This window comes from Rana temporaria, chromosome 10 (genome assembly GCF_905171775.1).
Source record: "Rana temporaria chromosome 10, aRanTem1.1, whole genome shotgun sequence".
Classification (NCBI taxonomy): Eukaryota; Metazoa; Chordata; class Amphibia; order Anura; family Ranidae; genus Rana; species Rana temporaria.
Window position 1 is genome coordinate 144,965,352 of NC_053498.1, and position 16,367 is coordinate 144,981,718.

The 16,367-nt window shown below is 46.9% G+C and overlaps 1 protein-coding gene across 8 annotated transcripts in view; it reads right to left on the minus strand.

Annotated features, from left to right (window-relative positions):
- Window positions 1-16,367, minus strand: part of CAMTA1 (calmodulin binding transcription activator 1) — a 1,702,014-nt gene that overhangs the window by 189,395 nt on the left and 1,496,252 nt on the right. For all 8 annotated transcript variants that reach the window (XM_040326489.1, XM_040326487.1, XM_040326491.1 and 5 more), the window contains one exon: window positions 16,203-16,329. In XM_040326489.1, coding sequence (XP_040182423.1) covers window positions 16,203-16,329 — 127 coding nt within the window. The remainder of the gene's footprint in view (window positions 1-16,202; window positions 16,330-16,367) is intronic.

A 16,367-nucleotide genomic window follows, 5' to 3' on the forward strand; every position in this document is an offset into this window, starting at 1 on the left:
ACACATGGTCGGGATTTCCGACCAAAAACTCACATCGGACTTTTCTTGTCGAAATTTCCGATCGCGTGTACGCGGCATAAGACACCTTTTATTTGTGGATCGATCCTGCAACCCTGACAGTACAGGCCTTCTATGATTTGTAGGCCAAGCTGAAGGAGATGCGGTGGGGATTTTTATATCAGCTGTATATTAACAATGATCATACCACAGTTATTGATCCAACGCACTCCATTGAGAGCGACAGATTATAGAATTACGGAGGATTTCCAATCATTTTATGGCCAAAAGCTACATTTGCTATATTTTTCTAAATTCATTTTTTATACTTATTATATAAATAATAAAAAAAAGGGCAAAAAAAAAAAAAAACAGCTTGTATAGATTGGGTAGAATTAGAAAAACGTATAAATAGCCAGATTCAGATACAGGAGTGTATCTGTCAGCGGGCGTAACGTATCTCAGAAATTAGGGCGCAAGTTCCGTATTAAAAAAAGAACTTGCGCCCTAAGATACGGCGGCGTAGCGTATGTGGTCTGGCGTAAGCCCGCCTAATTAAAATGTGGATGATGTGGGCGTGTTTTATTCAAATTTAGTGTGACCCCACGTATTTGACGTTTTTTTACGAACGAAAGAATCCCAGTGCGCATGCGTCGGATAGAATGCCTAACATCCGTCGGCTCAATGCCTGTGACGTGAACGTAACTTACGCACAGCCCTATTCGCGTACGACTTACGCAAACGACGTAAAAAGATAGGCTTGTTCCGACGTCCATACCTTGCATGGGCTGCACCACCTAGGGAGAAGCTTTATCTTTACGCCGGCGTATCTCTAACGTAAACGGCGTAACTAATTGCGATTAGTTACGTACGTTCGTGAATCGGCGTATCTAGTCATTTGCATATTCTACGCCAAACTCAACGGAAGCGCCACCTAGCGGCCAGCGTGAATATGCACCCAAGATACGACGGCGTAGGAGACTTACGCCGCTCGTATCTTAGCCTAATTTAAGCGTATCTGGTTTCCAGAAAACGCTTACATTTACGACGGCGTAGATTCAGAGTTACGACGACGTATCTACTGATACGCCGGCGTAAACATACCTGAATCTGGCTAAAAGTGTCGTTTTTAAGTGGTTTCTATGCCTTCTCGATGCTTCGGTCACATGACCCAGTAATTGTTAAATATTTAGGTAAACACAGAACAAGCCTTTGTTTTTTCGGTAATGATATTGATAGCGCGCTAATGAGCCTCTATTAGCCGTACGACCGGCTTTGTCCCTTCCTGTACGGCTCTGACAGCCAATGGAAAAGCTGCAAGTAAGCGGGGACTTTAGACACATTAGCAATTAGGATTGGCAATATGTCAGATCGCGTTATCTCACATTAGCTCATCACCAGTAAAATAAAAGCAAGCAGTTTACTAAACAGATGGATTTTCCTTTGTGTCCGGCCTGGAAATGTGTGTTCAGGTGATATTTACTGAACCAGCAAAAACAAAAAAATAGGTAAGCGGGGGAAGAAGGCATTGTGAGACTTTGCTGTACTGCATTGTCAGGTGATAGATAATAATGGAAACAATGGAAATGCAGAGTTGGCGGATCTTCGCCATCACATGACTGCCATTGGTTCATGGGGCCATTTTTATTTTTGCTGAGGAGGATTTTCTTGCTATGCACAAGTGTTTTTCCCTGGCGGAGTGATCTTCCTCCACTTCCCACCCAGTAGTAGCCGGGGCCCGGAGAGTAAGACTTGACAGGATGTGAGGCGGGGGGCAGAAAGTCACTGATTGCAGCAATAAAAAAAAAAAAATCTGGCGGCATTTGGGGAAACTGGCGGCATTTGGGGAAACTGGCGGCATTTGGGGAAACTGGCGGCATTTGAGGGGAAACTGGTGGCATTTGGGGAAACTGGCGGCATTTGGGGAAACTGGCGGCATTTGGGGAAACTGGCGGCATTTGAGGGGAAACTGGTGGCATTTGAGGGGAAACTGGCAGAATTTGGGGGGAAACTGGCGGCATTTGGGGAAACTGGCGGCATTTGAGGGGAAACTGGCGGCATTTGGGGAAACTGGCGGCATTTGGGGAAACTGGCGGCATTTGGGGAAACTGGCGGCATTTGAGGGGAAACTGGTGGCATTTGAGGGGAAACTGGCAGAATTTGGGGGGAAACTGGCGGCATTTGGGGGGGAAACTGGCGGCATTTGAGGGGAAACTGGCGGCATTTGAGGGGAAACTGGTGGCATTTGAGGGGAAACTGGCGGCATTTGGGGAAACTGGCGGCATTTGAGGGGAAACTGGCGGCATTTGAGGGGAAACTGGTGGCATTTGGGGGGAAACTGATTGGGGGAAACTGGCTGCATTTGAGGGGAAACTGGCGGCATTTGGGGAAACTGGCGGAATTTGGGGAAACAATGGAAATGCAGAGTTGGCGGATCTTCGCCATCACTGGGAAAGCTGGGAATCCCACAATCTGCAGGAAGAAGCCTCAGCACCATGTTGTGGAGTGCTCTCTTGCAGGATTTGGTTTCCTCCCCTCTTTCAAGACATTAGGTAAATTCTCCATGACGTCACCCTGCTTAGGTGCGCGTGCTGCAAACTGGGGTGTACGATAGGGTCGCACCTGGACAGTTCAGGTTTTGAATCATGTGTCCGGGTTTCAGTCCGCCTGAAACCCGGACACAATATTCAGACAGGAATGTGGCTCAGCACAGGGCCTAATAGGAGGGCGAGGGGGGACACTATGCATGCCACATTATCATTCTGTTTGGAGCGCCCAAAGGTGTCCCAGGTCTGCTACAATCCTATAGTGTATACTAAAAAAGAAAAATATTTGCTGTGCGCCGCTAAAGTGTTCGGGTTTAGTTTAAAGAAAAACTACACAGCCCTATAGGTAGATTCAGCTGGAGTTAGGCCGACTTATCAGTAGGTAAGCCGACCTAACTCAGAATCTACGCCGACTTATGTTTAAGCGTATGCTCAAACAGAGATACGCTTAAACATATCTAAGATACGACGGCTTCCGCCGTCCTATCTTAGATTGCAATATTTTGGATGGCTGCTAGGTGGCGCTTCCATTGTGGTCAGCGTAGAATATGTAAATGAGGGGATACGCCGATTCACGAACGTACGCCTGGCCGCCGCAGTCGATTTACGCCGTTTACGTAAGGCATTAGCAGGCCTAAAGTTATTCCACCTATTAGGTGGAATAACAATGTTAAAGTATGGCCGCAGTTCCCGCCGCGAGATTCAAATTTTTTACGTCGTTTGCGTAAGTCGTCCGTGAATAGTGATTTACGTAGTTTACGTCCACGTCGAAATCAATAGGCCCGTGCGGCGTACGTAGCCGCAATGCACACTAGGAAATGTAGGCGCCCGGCGCATGCGCAGTTAGTAAAAAACGTAAAAAAAACGTAAGGTCAAGCCTCATTACCATCAAACACGCCCCCCTCCAACACATTTGAATTCGGCACCCTTAGCAGGCAAGTATATTGAGAATCATTACTAGCCTAGCTAATTTACGGCGGCGTAGCCTAAACAGGCTAAGCTACGCCGCCGCAAGTTTAGGCAGATGTACTTGAATCTACCTACTAGTGTACGGTGAGAATTTGCCGTGCAGCTCTCACTGGCCCTCTTATGACTCATCTTCCTGGCAAACTCTCACAAGAGTGAGAGAGAGAGAGAGAGAGCTGTGCATGATGTCGTAAGCCTAGGCTAATGACCGGACAAGAAACAGGAAGTGGGTTGTATAAGGAAACAGGAAGTGGGTTGTATAAGGAAACAGGAAGTGGGTTGTATAAGGAAACAGGAAGTGGGTTGTATAAGGAAACAGGAAGTGGGTTGTATAAGGAAACAGGAAGTGGGTTGTATAAGGTATTTACAGGCAGAATTTTTTTTTTTACTATCCAAAGTTAAAACAACAACAAGGGCAGGAGATTTAATAGATGGGAAGATGAAAAAATTACTGAAGTTCCGCTTTATCCGTAAGTAGTGGCCATATATGCTTTGATTTTATTAACCAATGAGTAACTCAAAACGATTGAATCCTCAAACAATTGAGTAGTCATACCTTCCTATTGATTCTGACTTGATTTGCATTGCATTCCATCAAACCGAGTCGATCAGTCAGGACGAAAAATGATTGATTGTTTCCCATCGATCAGCAGCACTGAGATACTTTGTTCATAAATATATAATTGCAGTTTGATTGATCAGACTGTAGAACGTTCACGGGGACAGACCCGTCCAGCGCCTAGGGCATGGATGTGGGACTGCACCCCCTCCCCCACTGCTTATGTATGGCGCAGAATGCGTGTACCGCCCTGTGCCCATTCTCTGCTCTCTTTCTCCTGCTGACCACGGTTGACATTAAGGGGGTGATTTACTAAAGGCAAATAGACTTTGCACTCTGCATGTGCAGTTGCTCCAGAGCTTAGTAAAGGAGGTAAGGCTTCAATTTGCAAAGATTACCCAATCACGTGCAAGAAAAAAAAAAAAAAAACATAATTTTTGCTTGCATGTGATTGGATGATGAAAGTCAGCAGAGCTTCCACTCGTTTACTAAGCTCTGGAGCAACCGCCTACTTTGCGTAATTAGAGAGCCGCCTCTGGTGTACTGCACGTGCGTTGCTAATGGCTTGCTTTCTATCAGTTGCGCATGCGCGGTGTATTTTGCGTCAGCTGTGAGCGGACAGGGCAGAGCGTGGGCACAGTGTAGACAGCAGTGGCTGTCAGAGTAGACAGGAAGCCACGGCTGCCAGTCATTGATCTGGAGCATGTGGTGTCAGGGCGACTGCTTCCTCCTGCCCACCCCTTGTCCCAGCCCGGGAGATTACGCGAAGAAACAAAGATATAAATCGATAATTATTGATCAGAAGTTATGATTGTATTTTAACTATTGATCAAACTTCTCTGTGTGTGGTATATCAATAAAATGTGTCATTGACTGTAAATTGATTATTCTTAAGGGAAGAAAATAAATCTTTCATTTAATGAAGCTTATATGGCCACCATAAGGTTTCCCAGATGTCCTAACATTTCTCTACTCAATCCAAATCTACTTTTACACTTTTACCCCCTTTCTGTCCAGGCCGATTTTCAGCTTTCAGCGCTGTCCCACTTTGAATGACAAATCACAGATAGGCAGCACTGATGGTCACTGATAGGTGGCACTGATATGTGACACTGATTGGCAACACTAATGGGCACTTATTGGCAGCACTGATGGGAATTGATTGGCAGCACTGGTGGTCACTGATTGGCAGCACTGGTTGTCACTGTTTGAAATGTACTGATGGGAATTGATTGGCAGCACTGATGGGCACTGATTGGCAGCACTGGTGGGCAATGATTGGCAGCACTGGTGGGCACTGATTGGCAGCACTGGTGGGCACTGATTGGCAGCACTGGTGGGCAATGATTGGCAGCACTGGTGGGCACTGTTTCGCAGCACTGGTGGGGATTGATTCGCAACACTGATTGGGATTGATTGGCAGCACTGATGGGCACTGATTGGCAGCACTGGTGGTCTTTGAATCGCAACACTGGTGGGCACAGATTGGCAGCACTGTTTGGACTGTACTGATGGGCAGTTTGGCAGCACTGGTGGGGATTGATTGGCAGTACTGGTGGGGATTGATTGGCAACACTGGTGGGCACTGATTGGCAGCACTGGTGGGCATTGATTGGCAGCACTGGAGGGCACTGATTGGCAGCACTGGTGGGCATTGATTGGCAGCACTGGTGGGCAATGATTGGCAGCACTGGTGGGCACTGTTTGGACTGTACTGATGGGCACTGTTTCGCAGCACTGGTGGGGATTGATTGGCAACACTGGTGGGGATCGATTGGCAGCACTGATGGGCACTGATTGGCAGCATGGGTGGGCTTTAAAATCGCAACACTGGTGGGCACAGATTGGCAGCACTGGTGGGCACTGTTTGGACTGTATTGATGGGCACTGTTTGGCAGCACTGGTGGGGATTGATTGGCAATACTGGTGGGGATTGATTGGCAACACTGGTGGGGATTGATTGGCAGCACCGGTGGGCACTGATGGGTATTGATTGGCAACACTGGTGGGGATTGATTGGCAGCACCGGTGGGCACTGATGGGTATTGATTGGCAGTACTGGAGGGCACTGATTGGCAGCACTGGTGGGCACTGTTTGGACTGTACTGATGGGCACGGTTTGGCAGCACTGGTGGGGATCGATTGGCAATACTGGTGGGGATTGATTGGCAGCACTGGTGGGGATTGATTGGCAGCACTGGTGGGCACTGATTGGCAGCACTGGTGGGCATTGATTGGCAGCACTGGAGGGCACTGATTGGCAGCACTGGTGGGCATTGATTGGCAACATTGATGGGCACTGCTTGGCAGCACTGATTAGCAGCACTGTTGGGCATTGATTGGCAGCACTGGTGGGCATTGATTGGACTGATAATAAATGCCCTGATTATCACGGTAGATGTCCCTTTTAGAGAAGCCGGTTATCGGCTCTCTTCTCCTCTCCTCATGCTGTCAGCGTGAGAAAAGAAATGGCGATAACCGGTTTCTATTTACTTCCATGATCAGCTGTGATTGGACACAGCTGATCACATGGTAAAGAGCTGTAGTTTTGATTGTCTGTTTACCCCGATCTATGATCAGCACTGTAATCACAGAGCGCACCACCCACACCCAGCAGCGGGCGCGATCACGGGAGGTCACCATAGGACGGCGTCCCAGAACCAGCCACCCGCGCTGTAGCTGTCATTCGGCTATAGCGCGGTCGGCAAGTGGTTAATAATGACTGGCGACGGTACCGAAAGCCACGGAACATTCTATCACTTATACACCCCCCTCCCCCCCCCCATGTCATTTCCATGCAGCCACTCCGGCTAATGTGCAAATTTGGTGGAGTTCTAATTTAGGTCTTCGGAGCGCGAGGCGCGTTCCATTCCTTGGGCATCGCACTGGAAAATCAATACACATAATATGAAATTAATTTTGTTTTCCACTTGCAGGACTGCGCAGTAATTTCTATCTGAGAGTCTGCGAGCATTTCCTCCTCGTGTTTGCATGCGGTAATGTGGCTCTAATGTCACTTTTACATGGATAATTGCTTCCTCTCAGCTATAACCATAACCTCAATAGAAAAACCCGAGACAAGGGCTGCAGCTGCTCCACCCCAGTGGTGATTTATGGGGCAGGCTCTCCGACCCATTACCGGATCACCTAATGGAGGGAGCTGTCCTGGGTGTCCTCCCTGGGAGGCGACTGTGGAGGGCGATATCTCTTCTGTATAGAGGCACAGCAACAACGATTGTCATAGAAATCACACAGACCCTCCGGGGTGATAGGGTGACTGCAGACTGCAGACATGATACGAGAGAATACAAAAGATGGTCAGAGACTGCAGACATGATACAAGAGATAGCCAGAGACTGCGGACATGATACAAGAGATAGTCAGAGACTGCAGACATGATACAAGAGATGGTCAGAGACTGCAGACATGATACAAGAGATGGTCAGAGACTGCAGACATGATACAAGAGATGGCCAGAGACTGCAGACATGATACAAGAGATGGCCAGAGACTGCAGACATGATACAAGAGATGGCCAGAGACTGCAGACATGATACAAGTGATGGCCAGAGACTGCGGACATGATACAAGGGATGGTCAGAGACTGTAGACATGATACAAGGGATGGTCAGAGACTGCAGACATGATACAGGAGATGATCAGAGACTGCAGACATGATACAAGAGATGGCCAGAGACTGCAGACATGACACAAGTGATGGCCAGAGACTGCAGACATGATACAAGAGATGGCCAGAGACTGCAGACATGATACAAAAGATGATCAGAGACTACAGACATGATACAAGAGATAGCCAGAGACTGCAGACATGATACAAGAGATGGCTAGAGACTGCAGACATGATACAAGAGATGGCCAGAGACTGCAGACATGATACAAGAGATGATCAGAGACTGCAGACATGATACAAGAGATGGCTAGAGACTGCAGACATGATACAAGTGATGGTCAGAGACTGCGCACATAATACAAGTGATGGCCAGAGACTGCAGATATGATACAAGTGATGGTCAGAGACTGTAGACATGATACAAGAGATTGTCAGAGACTGTGGACATGATACAAAAGATTGTCAGAGACTGCGGACATGATACAAGGGATGGCCAGAGACTGCGGACATGATACAAGGGATGGCCAGAGACTGCGGACATAATACAAGGGATGGTCAGAGACTGTAAACATGATACAAGAGATGGCCAGAGACTGCAGACATGATACAAGAGATGGTCAGAGACTGCAGACATGATACAAGAGATGGTCAGAGACTGCGGACATGATACAAGAGATGGTCAAAGACTGCAGACATGATTCAAGAGATGGTCAGAGACTGTGGACATGATACAAGAGATGGCCAGAGACTGCAGGCATGATACAAGAGATTGTCAGAGACTGTGGACATGATATAAGAGATAGTCAGAGAATACAGACATGATACAAGAGATGGCCAGATTCTTGGGATATGATACAAGAGATGTTCAGAGACTTGAGACATGATACAAGAGATGGTAGATGGTCAGAGACTGCAGACATGATACAAGAGGTGGTCAGAGACTTGAGACATGATACAAGAGATGGTCAGAGACTGCAGACATGATACAAGAGATGGTCAGAGACTGCAGACATGATACAATAGATGGTCAGAGATTGCAGACATGATACAAGAGATGGTCAGAGACTGCACACATGATACAAGAGATGGTCAGAGACTGTAGATATGATACAAGAGATGGCCAGAGACTGCAGGCATGATACAAGAGATGGTCAGAAACTGCAGACGTGATACAAAAGATGATCAGAGACTGCAGACCTAATACAAGAGATGGCCAGAGACTGCAGATATGATACAAGAGATAGCCAGAGACTGCGGACATGATACAAGAGATGGTCATAGACTGCAGACATGATACGAGAGAATACAAAAGATGGTCAGAGACTGCAGACCTGATACAAGAGATGGCCAGAGACTGCAGACATGATACAAGAGATGGCCAGAGACTGCAGACATGATACAAGAGATAGCAAGAGACTGCGGACATGATACAAGAGATAGTCAGAGACTGCAGACATGATACAAGAGATGGTCAGAGACTGCAGACATGATACAAGAGATGGTCAGAGACTGCAGACATGATACAAGAGATGGTCAGAGACTGCAGACATGATACAAGGCTGTCGGAGACTGTGAACATGCTATAGGAGATGCTGGAGACTGCAGGCATGCTTCAGGAGAAAGCCATTGACTGGAGACATATTACATGAGACTGCTAGAAACTTTTCTACCAGGGCAATAGGCAAACACAAATTAGAGTCTGCAGGGGCCCCGTTGGCAGCACAAAGATGCCAAAGGGCCACAGGTTGGGACTAAGGTTCTAAATAACTAAATTGTTATTTTTATGTTATTATAAACAAAAACTATTTGTGGGAGAACTCACTTTAGAGGTCAGTGTATGGATAGAAGGAAAACTGTTCTAAAATGTTATCATTTACTTTTGGAGATACATAGCAGTCGCAGTCGGTACACTGCTCACTTGCTGCCATCATGTGGCTATATCAAGTATTGCACCCTGCTCTGTGTACATACACTTATCATTGGCATGAGCCTGTGCTCAGACTTCTATGAACTCCCACACACAAATATTACACATCACATTGTATTACTGGGATTATAAGAAGAAACATTGATAAATCTGACTAATTCTGTGCACTTTGCACCCCTGGATCTGAACGCACTTCTCACCTCTTTGCACACATCTCTCGTAGATTTCACATAATATCACTTTGCTGTGGTGTGTGCACATAGGATGAGTGTGGGCATTTCTTAACACTAGGGGCTAGATTCAGGTACGAGATACGACGGCGTATCTCCATATACGCCATTGTATCTCTGAGTTGCGGCGTCGTATCTATGCGCCTGATTCTTAGAATCAGTTACGCATAGATTTGACTAAGATCTGACCGGCGTAAGTCTCTTACGCCGTCGTATCTTAGTTGCAATTTTACGCTGGCCGCTAGGTGGCGCTTCCGTCGATTTACGCGAGGAATATGCTAATTAGGTAGATACGCCGATTCACAAACGTATGTACGCCCGGCGCATTTTTTTACGTCGTTTACGTTAGGCTTTTTCCGGCGTAAGGTTGCTCCTGCTATATGAGGCGTACGCAATGTTAAGTAATGATGTCGTTCCCGCGTCGAATTTTAAAAATGTTACATCGTTTGCGTAAGTCGTCTGTGAATGGGGCTGGACGTAATTTACGTTCACGTCAAAACCAATACGTCCTTGCGGCGTATTTGGAGCAATGCACACTGGGATATGTCCACGGACGGCGCATGCGCCGTTCGCTAAAAACGTCAATCACGTTGGGTCATGGTTAATTTACATAACACACGCCCACCTCTTCACAATTTGAATTAGGCGGGCTTACGCCGGCCTATTTACGCTACGCCGCCGCAACTTTCTTTTGAGAATACGACACTTGCCTGTAAAAGTTGCGGAGGTGTAACGTAAATAGGATACGTTACGCCCGCACAAAGATACGCACATCTACGTGAATCCGGGCCACGGTATTTTAAGGAAAAGACCCTCATTAAAAAAAGATCAGCAAATGTTCTCTTAGCCAATCAACTGTGAAAACCAATACATTATATGCTGGTGAATGTCGCTGAGCTTGGTGAAAACTGGCGAATCCAGACAGTACGAAAAATGTTGATAGGTAAGATTTAAATGAAATTACAAACAATTGTCAAATAGATCATTCGTTGTGATACAAATATGCCGCAAAAGCCTGAGTTCTGAAGAACCTTTTCTCCTCAAGTGTAGAAGCTGCGAGGATTAAGGAGCCAAGGTTTGGGCAGAACCCGTGTCACATGACAGCAAGTCACCGCCCCAATCATGAATTGCCCATCCCACAGCCACAGGTAACAACGTGGTGGGGATGCTGGTGACCAAATATGACCACATGGCCATACTTGGACAGTGTCATTACCAAATAAGGCCATGTGGTCATATTAGGTCAATAGTGTCACCAGCATTTACACCCCTTCATTATGTTCGGCTGTGGGGCAGGGTTGCCAGTGACATCATTGAACTAATAAGGCCACATGTCCATATTTGGTCAATCACATTGATCAAATATGGCCATATTAGAGGCCAATGATGCCATCAATATCCCCCCCCCCCACCCCATTTATAACCATATCAGGTTAGTGATGTCACCAGCAACCCCACTCCTTTGTTGGCAATATTGGGCCAGTGGTGTCAACAGCATCCCCTCTGTTATATAAGTAACCCCTTTGTTACGCAAGGCTGGGGGCAGGGAATCCACTGACATCATTCACCCAACATGACCACATGGCCATACTTGGACAATGTCATTACCAAATAAAGCCATGTGGTCATATTAGATCAATAGTGTCACCGGCATTCACACCCCTTCATTATGTTTGGCTGTGGGGCAGGGACACCAATGACAACAACTGATATGGCCACATGTCCATATTTGGTCAATGACATTGTTCAAATATGGCCATATTAGGCCAATGATGTCATCAACATCCCCCCCATTATGACCATTTTAGGTCAATGATGTCACCAGCAACCCCACTCCTTGGTTGGCCATATTGGGCCAGTGGTGTTACCAGCATCCCTTCTGTTATATTAGGAACCCCTTTGTTTCACAAAGCTGGGGAGCGGGGAATACATTGGCATCATTCACCTAACATGACCACATGGCCATACTTGGACAATGTCATTACCAAATATGGCCATACTAGGTCAATGATGTCACCGGCATCTACGGCCCTTTGCTACGTTCGACTGTGGGGCAGGGACGTTGGTGACATAATTGTCCTAATATGACCAATGATGTCACCAGCAACCCCTCTGTTATGTGCAGCTGAGGGCAGGGATGCCGGTGACACCATTGACCTAATATGGCCACAAGGCCATATTTGGACAATGTCACTGACCAAATATAGCCAAATGGTGATGTTAGGTCATTGATGTCACCGGCATCCTCACTCCTTTGTTGGCCATATTGGGTCATTGATGCCACTGGCATCCCTGCCCCTTTGCTGGCTATATTAGGTCAATAATGTCACCAGCATCTTCGCCTCTTTGTTTGCCATATTAGGTCATGTGATGCAATTGCCTATATGTCTCAGTTTAATTCTCCCTGCTTGCCCTGTGTGATTCTGTCCTCGGCTAACAGGTTATTGAAGTGCTAATGTCCCCTCACTATTTCTAAAGGTTAATTGATCTATTGTGTTGTGTGAAGGAGATCTGTGTTTAAGTGGCTTGTGTTAATTGTTCTGATTGCTCCATTGTGGTAATTATCTCTCTATATGCGGGGTCGAGCTGTCTAGTTAATGTATTCAGTACAACTAGTAATCAGCGTCATTGATGTCATTGTCTAAAGAAAATGTGTTTTCAGCATCGGCTCCGTCGTGTCTGCTTAATCATCTGTATGGAAGCCCCAGTGTGAGGGGGGCGGAGATTTGTCATTGTAACAGTTTTGGAAATTACATATAAGCTGTGTGTTATAACATTAAACTCTGTCTTGTTCTAGCAGTAAGCCTGGACTAATGTGTGGCTTAATGGGCGATCTCAGGAATATTCCTCCTAGTGGAATATTGGGTGACGTTCTTATGGAAGAAGGGAATCTTTGACAGGGATATCATACCAATACTGTCACAGGTCAATAATGTCAGTGGCATCCCCGACCCTTTGTTACTTGCGGTTAAAGGGTGGGGATGACAGAAACATTATTAACCTAATATCGCCAAATATTTGGTCAATGGCCTTGTCCAAATATGACCATGTGGTCATGTTAGGTCAATGATGTCACCAGCATCCCCTCCCCCTTTGTTGGCCATATTAGGCCAATTATGTCTCTAGCATCCCCTCTGCTACGTTAGTAACCCCTTCATTACATGCAGCTGGGGGCAGGGATGCCGGTTACATAATTGACCCAATATGGCCAAATGGTCATGTTAAGTCAATGAGGTCACCGGCATCCCCAATGCTTCGTTGGCCATATTAGGTCAATTATGTCACCAGCATCCTCACCTCTTTGTTGGCCATATGAGGTCAATAATGTTACTGGGATCCCGACCCTTTGTTATTTGCAGTTACAGGGTGGGGATGACAGTAACATCATTGACCTAAAGGCTACATGGTGATATTTAATCAAATACATTGTCCAAATATGGCCATGTGGCCATATTAGGTAAATGATGTCACCAGTATCTCTGCCCCTCTGTTGGCCGAAATAGGTTAATGATGTCACTAGCATGCCTGCCCCTTTGTTGGCCATATGAAGTCAATGATGTCACAAGTATCTCTGTCCCTCTGTTGGCTGAAGTAATTTAATGATGTCACCAGCATCCATGCCCTTTTGTTTGCCATATGAAGTCAATGATGTCACCAGTATCTCTGCCCCTTTGTTGGCTGAAGTAATTTAATGATGTCACCAGCATCCATGCCCCTTTGTTGGCCATATGAAGTCAATGATGTCACCAGTATCTCTGCCCCTCTGTTGGCCATTTTTATATCAATGATGTCACCAGTATCTCTGCCCCTCTGTTGGCCATTTTTATATCAATGATGTCACCAGTATCTCTGCCCCTCTGTTAGCATTTTATATTAATGATGTCACCAGTATCTCTGCCCTTCTGTTGGCCATTTTATATCAATGATGTCACCAGTATCTCTGCCCCTTCGTTGGCCAAAGTAATTTAATGATGTCACCAGCATCCATGCCCCTTTGTTGGCCATATGAAGTCAATGATGTCACCAGTATCTCTGCCCCTCTGTTAGCATTTTATATTAATGATGTCACCAGCATCCCTGCCCCTTTGTTGGTCATATTAGGTCATGGATGTAACCAGCATCCCTATACCCTTGCCATGTAAAACTGCTGGGTGGGGAACTCCATGGCCCCAGCCGACAAGTTTGGCAACCTGCTGTCATGTAACAGTTGCCCACAAACCTTAGCTCATCCTTCCAGGAGATAGTTGCCCCTCAGACTAGCACCTGGCCGGCTATATCAGTGGTGCTTTTGTATTACATTGCTGGCAGTTGCTGTGTTCTTTCTGCCATGATGTAGTCTTCCAAGAAACCTGGATTATTTTTAAGGGCCAGTCCACCCAAAAGTATTTTATGAGTTGGCCCCCTGGATTCTTATATGCCTTGGATGTTCCATCAGTGAAATCTCTTAACCAAGGATGAGCTCTGGTGTGTTCTGATCCCCGTCCAAACCCACCTGAGTGAGTCTACCAGGAAGCTGTCCCCTGTACTGGGCCCATCATCAGTGGACGGGGCCTTCCCCACCCTGCAGCTCCTTGTAAACGGGCGGCTGCAGGGCTGGGAATATCCCAACCTGAAGATCATTGGTCCAGTGAAGGTGACAATTCGAAAATTTGGGAATTCTGATATTTCTGAATTAACAAATTTGTTGAAATTCGTTAATAAAAAAATTTGAATCTACAGTGGAACCTCGGATTACGAGTACAATCCGTTCCAAGAGAATGCTCATAATCCAAAGCGCTCGCATATCAAAGCGAGTTTCCCCATTGAAGTCAATGGAAGCGAAAATAATTTGTTCCGCATTGACTTCAATGGCATGCAATACCTCATGTGGCCAGAGGCGGGGGGCGCCGGAGAGCCTCGGAAACAGCCGGAAAGGCCCGAGGACAGCTCGGCTGACATCGGCAAACCTCGGAAAGTCTCAGGAACGTCGTATTTTCGAGTCCTTCCGAACTGCGCCGATCAGCTACAATTAGCACTGTTCGGCTACGATCGGCACCGTTCGGCTCCACTCGGCTCTGGCGCCCCCACCTCAGGCCAAATGCGGTATTGCACACCGTTTGGCCTGAATCCTGCTAGTTTTTTGCGAGACAACACTCGCAAACGGAGTTAGGATTTTTCAAAATACAGCGCTCGTATTGCGAAACGCTCGTTAACCGCGTTACTCACAATCCGAGGTTCCACCGTAAGCGAATTGCACATGTCTAATTTCACCACTATTTGTCGTCCTTGCCGCCCCTCCTATCCAGGTGTACAGAGGGTCACACAGGCCCCCTAGAACATGGGGCAGGGTCGCAATTGAGACCTCTGTATGTACGCCCCTGACATGAGGCTAGTAGCGATCAATGCAAAGTAGCGATCAATGCAATTCCTTAATCAATGTTCCCACTAAAGACGGCTGAGATCTAAAGACCCTTGGCCCTCCTCCGCCCGCAGGTCGGACATCAAGGCCCAGATTCTCAAAGGGCTTACGACGGCGCAACACCATGTACGCCGTCGTAAGTCCTAATCTGGGCCGTCGTATCTATGCGCCTGATTCTTAGAATCAGTTACGCATAGATATCCATTAGATCCGACAGGCGTAAGGCTCTTACACCGTCGGATCTTAAATGCAATTTTTTTTTTGTCCGCTAGGTGTCGCCTCTGTCGTTTTCCCCATCGAGTATGCAAATTAGCTAGATACACAAATTCCCGAACGTACGCGCGGCCGACGCAGTAAAGTTACGACGTTTACGTTAGGCTTGTCCCGGCGTAAAGTTGCCCCTGGGTATATGAGGCGCAATCAATGTTAAGTATGGCCGTCAATCCCGCGTCAAAATTTATAAATTTACGTTGTTTGCGTAAGTCGTCCGTGAATGGGGCTGGACGCTATTTACGTTCACGTCGAAACCAATGACGTCCTAGCGACGTCATTTGGAGCAATGCACCCTGGGATATTTTACGGACGGTGCATGCGCAGTACGTTCGGCGCGGAAACGCGCTTAATTTAAATGCTACACGCCCCCTACCCGGCTAATTGAATTAGGCGGGCTTGCGCCGGGTGATTTACGCTACGCCGCCGCAACTTTACAGGCAAGTTCTTTGTGAATAAAGCACTTGCCTGTAAAACTTGCGGCGGCGTAACGTAAATCAGATACGTTACGCCCGCCCAGTTTTACGCAATTCTACGAGAATCTGGGCCCATGACTCTACACAATATTATTTATACCTATGGATACCTATGGAAGAGATGGAGAGTCCCCGGAAGCAGACATGAAGTAGAATGAAGTGTAGGTTTCCCGTATGACTCCATAGGACAGGTGAGACTTACCTGGGCAGTAGCAGCGCAGAACACCGGGCTGTATTAGAGATGCAGGCACTGAGATCTGATCAAACAAGCAGCTGTAGTTATTGCTGGCCTCTTGCCACGGCCCCGTAATTAAGACTTTCACTCCGCCCTGAAAAGAGAAATGGATCCCGAGTGAATGTCCAGCCA